Source organism: Struthio camelus, chromosome Z (genome assembly GCF_040807025.1).
Source record: "Struthio camelus isolate bStrCam1 chromosome Z, bStrCam1.hap1, whole genome shotgun sequence".
Taxonomy (NCBI): domain Eukaryota; kingdom Metazoa; phylum Chordata; class Aves; order Struthioniformes; family Struthionidae; genus Struthio; species Struthio camelus.
In genome coordinates, this window is record NC_090982.1 from 24,265,065 (window position 1) to 24,272,847 (window position 7,783).

Consider the following 7,783-nt stretch of genomic DNA (forward strand, 5'->3'; position numbering starts at 1 on the left):
TCAGAGCATTTTATTTGCCCTGACAGATGTATTTGAGATTGAGCTATTGAAGAGGAAAGGGGAATGAATCTGCAGAGTTGTTACAAAAATGCAGTTTCAATACTGCTGGAGGAGGGTCAGGAAGGACACAAGATGACTGTGTGCTAAGCCTACAGAGCTGCAGAAAGTGCTTGAAAGCTTCATGATTACTGCACAACGATGTGTTCTTTGCTTCATCAACCACCTCAGAAAACAGAAATATGCCTTTCCTTCTTCCTCCTCTTTCTTCCTCTGTTCATAGTGTAATGGGCCTTGCATTGGACCTCGACAGGCTGTGCAACACAGACAGATATTTTGCCAGACCAAAGACGGGACTTCTGTGTCTTCTGATCAATGCAGTGCCTTACCAAGGTAGGAGATATATCCCTTATGACTGAAAACCACTATGCTTTGGAAATTTTGAATGAACAAAGTGACTTGGTATCTTTTGGGTTTTCTCTGTGTAACAAAGAAGCCATGCTGCAGCCAGGGTAGTTACATGGTAAAATCTCACCGAACAGGCTCAGATTTTCAGTGTTCATTCATATGAGCCCCAGAATAAAAATACACTGACTGACAACTGGAAATTCTTCTGGTGATGTCAAACACTGACTGAAAGGCCGGTAGTCTCATTACCTCTCATTTAAACACAAACTCTGATTAAAAAAAAAAAAGAAACTGCATAATTTTCACTTTCCTGCAGATGAATTCCACTGTTAATGTTATAAAGATATAGTTATTTTACATGAGACTTACACACATACCCCAATCATGACTAAAACTTAATATGGTAATGTTTTTGGCTTCCAGTCATATATTTTCATTATCTCCGTGTCATTTAAATAGGAACAAAGAGTGCCTGGCATATCTTCTGTGAGACTGTGTTGAAGGAAAAAGGAGGGTTTCTGACTGTTAGTTCTTGTTCTCCCTGTTCATAAAGCCATAAAAAAGTAACAAAGCTCTGCTAGGTTTACTGGCTGCCACTTCAGTGGACTTTTGGGCAGTATGTGTTGGTTCAGCACTTACTTGGGCCAACTCCTCAAGTAGTTCAAATGGTCATGTAACTCCACTTGAGCAATACCATTCTACACCAGCTGAGGGTCTGGTCCTTGAGTTCAGTTATAAAATTGCCTTTCAGTACACTGGCGTTTCCTCAGCTTCCACTCACTGAAGATCTGGCCCAAGCAGTGCTCCGAATGAGTTATGTTTGGACATGCAAGGCTTACAGTCCCCAAAGCTCCCATGTTACCCAAGAGTGGTTTGCCTTTGTTTCTTCTGCAGTGTGATCCTGAGCCACTCTTCCCTTTCTGCTTACAGGCCTTTAGGTACACAGAACTGCTGGACTGAAGTGTGTGGCGTGCACTGGCGGGTCAGCCTATGGACGGTGTGTACGGCTACGTGTGGGAATTACGGTTTCCAGTCCCGGCGTGTGGAGTGTGTGCATGTCCACACCAACAAACCTGTGCTGGAGCACTACTGCTCCTGGAGACCACGGCCTGCAAACTGGCAACGCTGCAACATCACACCTTGTGAAAACAGTATGTTTCTGGGAGGAAGGGAAATGGTGCAAAGTGGGAAGGAGTGCAGCTCTTCAACACAAAACTGCCTCTGAGAAGTGCAGTGCTGGGCCTCACAGCTGGGCTGGGGAGCCACCAGCCTAATCACATGCAGAATGCAGTGTCTAAAACTCAGCATTCCTGCAAGGGAATGGTGCCCATTGCTGTTTGTTGGCAGTGGTATTTTGTAAGAAATGGAATTCTACAAATTCCATTTTGTAAAGAAATGGAAAAACTGTAGCTAACAGTATGAAAAACTGCTGGTGCAGTCTTAACTTTCCATTAATGAGACAGAAAAAATACATGAACTACATAAACTAACTGTTGGCTGAAGATAAAATTAAATAAGTCTAAACCTAGTGAGCAAGTTAAAGCCTTGAATTCATGGAGTGGAGGTTGCTTTCAGGTGACAAGCAATTAACTGGGCCTGCCAAATAAATAGACAAGTCATGCATATTAGAGGAAAACAAAACAAAACAAAACAAAAAAAAAAACAGAACAGATGTGCCTTGTTTGAAACCAAGCACTGTTACATCAGCATCTGCTTGGGAAACACCAGGCAGCGCAAGTGTGCACTGTCTCTTCATCTGCCATGGCTCCCACTGCTGATTTTAAAGGATAACTGCAACCCAGTTCCCATGCAGTCTTCACAGGAGCTGGGATCCATGAACAGCAGCAGAACCAGCCTGCACTTTGCTACTGCCACACGAGATGGTCCCTCTCTCTACAGGAAAATGATAACTCAGTAGGTTCAAACAACTGAGCTGAGGCTGGGGTCCCTTAATGAAAGTGGAAGGAATGAGGGAGTTTAAAGGTACCAAGGTACCCTTACTGCCCCTCTGCTGCTTCCTGCTACATAAAAGGGTCCTGCATCTAGTCAAGAGAGGAGTTATTTGCCATGGATACTATCGGAGAGAGCTGTACAACTACTCTCTGAAGGCCCCCACTTTCATGCCTTAGTACAGGAAATGGGACTCCCTGGGGCTACAACATACCCAAGGTCTTGCAGAGGTACCAGACCGTTTTCCAACCAGGGGCTCAACAGTAGGAGGCTGTGGGCCTCAAAAGTTGCCTGAATAGTACCAGGAAACTCAGGCCTAGAGAAGTTCAAAAGCAGTTTGACTGTCTTAACATCTTCACCCAGGGCTGAATGTTCTGTAACGTACTTGTGAAAAGCACAGCACAAAACTTGGTCGGCTGGGATGGCCTTCCTGTGCGCTGTCTTTGTGAAGTGCTTGAGTATACAGAGTGCCTTTGGTCTACTCTATTTAAATAAGTTTCCAGTTTTATTTACTACTTCATCTTCAATTTAAGAACAGCTAGGTAGAGGATGAAACTCTTTCCAGAGGAGTGACAGCTTCCCCAAAATCAGGATAGGTGAAAAGCTGACAGGAGTGCTGAAGCAGGCTGGGAACCTCTCCTCATGCTCTGGAAGCGATGGCTGGCCACTCTGTTCTCCTCTGAGCCTTTGGCTGCATGGACTCCCCACTAAGTTTTTGCAGCAAAGTCATGATCAGGCTCATAGGGAGACCTTCTGACACAAAGTTGTCTTGGTTTCCTCCTGGACACCCTGCAAAATGTTCTCAGGTAGGGAATCTTTCATTCATTGCTTCATCCCCGTTTCTCCTTTTTGTTTCCCTTTTGCCAGTGGAGTGCAGAGACACCACAAGATACTGCGAGAAAGTTAAGCAGCTCAAACTCTGCCAGCTCACCCAGTTCAAATCTCGTTGCTGTGGGACTTGTGGAAAAGCTTGAAGACAAAAGCAAAGAAACGGGGGGAAAAAGGGGATCACAGCCTTTGCTTCACTGTGGCAAAGACTCTTACAAGAAAACACAAATGGGATGGAATTTTTTTTTTCATTTTATTTATTTATTTCCCTTTAAAAAAAAAAAAGAAACCTTTTACAAAGTCATTGTTATAAAGGGATTTGACAGGTTTTCCCATCTATACATCTGGGAGACAGAATGTAGCAAAATACAGTCCTGGTGGTAGACCAGAAAGAGTAGTGGGTAGACCAGAAAGAGTAGGTGCGTCACATGCCACCAGCAAGATCGACCTGAGAAGAGTGGAGATGTCTCAGAAGCTATGTATACAGCTGGAGATGGATGGGGAAGCAGATGTAAGTCAAAACCTAGCATCACATCAGACTACCACGACGTGAATCAAACAGCTTGACAGATCATGGGGTACTGGAGAAAAAAAGACTGAAGCAAACATTCAACTGTGCAGTGTGCAGATACTTCATTTATCATAGACTAGTTTGGGGATATAAGCGTATGACTTTGCTTTATAAATCTACTTGTTGCATCCAAGTTTGAGTTCCTTTTTTCTTTTGATACCTCTCTCTCCCTCTCATCCCTAGCCTTCGCATGATTTCAGTGGGAGACCCTCTAGTATATTTGAGGACCTGGCATCTGATAGCTGAGGAAGTTGGAACACTGCTGTGCAATGCAAATGAATTTAAAATATATCTGAGAAAGTTCATTGGGGGTTATGCTTGGTGGGTGGGAGGGCTGGGGGGAGGCAGCCTCCGGCATAAAGGAGAGATGGTGATGTAAAGTATTATCCAGGAGAAGAGAAAGAATTATCTGCTATTGACAGGTTGTAATGCAAACCTGCAAATGCTGTTCTGTGCCGAGCGCAGGCAGGAAGACTAGTAAATGTCTGTAGTGGCAGAAGCTGCTTAGCACAGCGCATCTGACTAACACTTGTTTGGAGCAGAGAGGAGTACTGGTTGCCAGAGCTCAGGTACTTTCAGACCTGGGGCTTAGTAAGGAATTTGAGGAAGTGGTTTTTCCTGCCCTGCTAATATGGAATTTCTCTCTCCTGACAGCCAAGCCTTTTAGTTAAGTGGTAGAAAAGAGCTGATTTCTGTTTTGTTTTGGCTGTTCCTACTAGGTAGAAACAGGATGGATTCAGCATCAGCCCCAGAGGACTGATGCCAGTGGTTTTTAAGAAACATGCTCTTCTCTATCTGTCTCCCACAACAAAATGTGTGCTCTAAAGCAGTGCATTTTTAAGCGCATATATAACACCCTGAAGAGATGATCTAAAAAGTCAGACTCAGACATCACACCCACAATATGACTTTGCGTGCTGATTGTGAGTCTTGACCCCAGCCAGTTGCAGTGGTAATCAGACAGTGAAGTGTTTCATCCTTTTAGTTCCTGGGCACACTCTTCTCAGAGAAAGACACCCAATTTCAGAATAGGATGTTAAAATAAGAAGAGGCTTCCAGGCTGGGGTTTGAGCATCATGAAATTTCAAAGGAGAGCTATCTGGATCTGGGATTTTGGTTCATCATCGTCTCTAAATTAAAGGCTTGGCTGCGCATCTCCTGTCACTCCCAGCAGACTCAGCCCTTGTGGTACGTTAGTAAAACAACGTTAAGATGTTGCTGTGTTACAACTTCCACGTCATGAATTTCTCAGCAAACCTGAAAGTCCTCTTTTGAGGTCAGTGTCGGGTTCATGATATTAAACTGCCTCTAATTTGCCTATTCCAAAACACATCTGGCAATGAACACTCTCACTACAAGCGGGTCTTTAAGAATTAGTGTTGCTAAGCATCAATGTAAGTTTTTATTTAAAAAAAGAATGTCTTTCTATGTATGTAAATGTATATCTTTTGTGTATATTTATTAGGATTTCTTGTATAAAAAGTGCAATATTAATAAGTGTACATCATGCTGTCCGGATAAAAATATTTTGGGTTTTTTTTTAATCTCCTCAGAGTTCTGTTCCTCTAAAATCAATGGCAATAGTGTATTTCTCTTATTTTTAATAGCACTTGCATTTAACTGGGGATCTGCTTCACTGTATACGGAGTGCTTTGTAAACGATGACATGAGGGAGGGAGGAACAGTGTTTTTAACTTGTGAAATGATAGTTATGCATGGAATGAAGGACAAATTTGTTAATAATAATAATAATAATGTGGTGGATATTTCTAGTACTGTAGTTAACAAAAAGGAGTATGGGGAATTACTTATATTTGTTTAATAGCAAAATATAATCAGATGATCACATGTTGAATTATTAGCTGTTTAACTGTGCCTAGGATAAACATGAGGGACCAGATCCAGAGAGGCCACTGTGTAGCCTTTGCACAGTATGAATGTAATTTCACGTGTTTGTCCTGTGATTTGTGACTTGGCAGCATCTCAGAAACATAAGGATTACTGAATGTTATACAGGAGGAGGCTTTCCTTCCCTAAAAAAACAAACCAACAACTGTATTTATATAGTTTTTGTACAGATAATGCAGCTTATTTATTTAACTACTGCTGTCTGATGTGTTCTTTATTAACCTTAAAAACAAAAGCCAAATGAAGTAGCAAAGTTTGTGGTGTCCTTTGACTTTATTCTGTGTTACAATAGCTGCAGATATCTCTTACACAAAGTACACGTGATCTACCATCTGTTACTTCAGTCTTTCCTTGTAGGTTCCTGCTGCCTTCACTCAAGGAGTTTGCAACTCCTTGAAGCATCAAATATGTACTTACAAGAAGGCATAGTCATGATCAGAATTACTGCCAAAGCATGAATCGAGTTAATGCATTTACTCTTAACAAAGACAAAATCCAGTTTTGAAAACTAAGCTTATTCTGCTGTAGCCCTTTTCAGACAAATAGTAAGTCTCTTTTAAAAGGGGACAGTGGTTTTGAGGCCTAGTATGATTTTCTTGCCTATATTTTTAAACATCTATACAGCAGGTGAGGAATACCTCACAGATGTATATACACACACACGTGCACGCACACAAATGCAGGCAAAGAGAAGACCCAAGACTGCCATCTGACTGTACTAAAGACAGAGGGAATGCTGTCATTCATTCTGAGTGAAACAAGTAGGAAAGTTGGTGTTACTTATAAACAGCAGGTCAGGTTAGGTTTCCCAGAGAATAATTATTCTCTTTTTATGCATACGGCTGTAGTAACCAATCAAGGCAAAAAGTCTTTAAAAGACTTCATAGCAAGCTTTCAGTTTTGTCCTCCCTACTAATTTTCCTTAAGGAAAAAAAATGCTTCTCAACAGTTGCGCAACAAGCTCAGAAACACGGTGCTGAAAGGTTCCCAACAGGACATTTAATGCAGTCCTGCGCTCTGTGGCAAGGTAAGCACAGTTAAACCATTCCAGACACGTATGTCTACTCTGTGCTTAAAACCATAGAAGCGATAGGCAGAGCTTTCCAAGGTAACTTTTACTTGGAAACTTTTTTCCTACTCTGTGGCCTAAATCATATGGGCTGTAATGTAAGCCTTTTTTTGTTGTTGTTGTTTAAGCTAATTTCTTCTCTGTGGATAGAGAAGGTAACACATGTTCTTTCTTCTTCTGTTCATTCTTCTAAAAGGCAGTTGCCTTTTATGTATTAGAAGACCCCTTCTGTTCCCCTCCCTCTTGCCCAGTCCTTAGTCTTCTCTTCTGTAATCTGTATGAACTCATTCCTTCAGCTTCTTTTATAAATCTTACTTTCTAAATCTCCCCTTCCTTTTTCGCTCTCTAGGTGGGCTGCATTCTCTCTGTTTTGGTTGCACAAAATACGCACACACTCTTAACTCATAACCAGCACTAAGAACGGAAGAACTAGTCTTGGATGTTTTGCAACCACCCCTTAGAGCAACAGTTCTGCTTGCAATAGCCTCTCGTTTTGACTTGGTCACTTTATACACTTCCAGTATGTCTGATTTCTCTTTCTCATCTGATGTTTCGTACTTGTCTTTACTAGGTATTGGACCGCTTTCCCAGTCTATCAACATTATTAAGACATGAATCCTGATTTTTGCCATTAGCCACAGAGCTCTTAAGTATGTTCTTTATTTCAGTTTCTAAGCAAGTACCAGAAGTAGTAAAGGAGGTACTGAATTGAGTCGGGTCTTTATGGCATCACCATTTGAAACAGCCACTGCAACTTGTCAATTTCTTTTTAGGAACAGGTTTCCTGACCTCTAGTGTGGTAACATTATTAGTGAAGTATAATCTAGTGAATCCTGATATGCTCCAAGAAGGACATACATCACTATATCAATATTATTACCAGAGATGCATCTGTTGCTTCCAACTGATCCTCTGCAAGTTATCCTATCAAAAAAAAAAAAAAAAGGTAAATGATCACCTTATTACCCCTTTGGTGCCCAAAAGCTGATTCAAAATTAAATGTGGTTGTTCTGCACCAGCATAGGCTGACTGACATCTCTGTAGCAACAGGT

At 41.7% G+C, this 7,783-nt stretch overlaps 1 protein-coding gene across 4 annotated transcripts in view; it reads left to right on the top strand.

Annotated features, from left to right (window-relative positions):
• The window catches only part of ADAMTSL1 (ADAMTS like 1), a 198,116-nt gene extending 192,211 nt beyond the window's left edge, over positions 1-5,905 (top strand). For all 4 annotated transcript variants that reach the window (XM_009677004.2, XM_009677001.2, XM_009677003.2 and 1 more), the window contains 3 exons: positions 281-390; positions 1,336-1,556; positions 3,223-5,905. In XM_009677004.2, the coding sequence (XP_009675299.1) occupies positions 281-390; positions 1,336-1,556; positions 3,223-3,329 (438 nt within the window). In that variant the 3' untranslated portion in view covers positions 3,330-5,905. The remainder of the gene's footprint in view (positions 1-280; positions 391-1,335; positions 1,557-3,222) is intronic.
• The last annotated feature ends 1,878 nt before the right edge of the window (positions 5,906-7,783 follow it).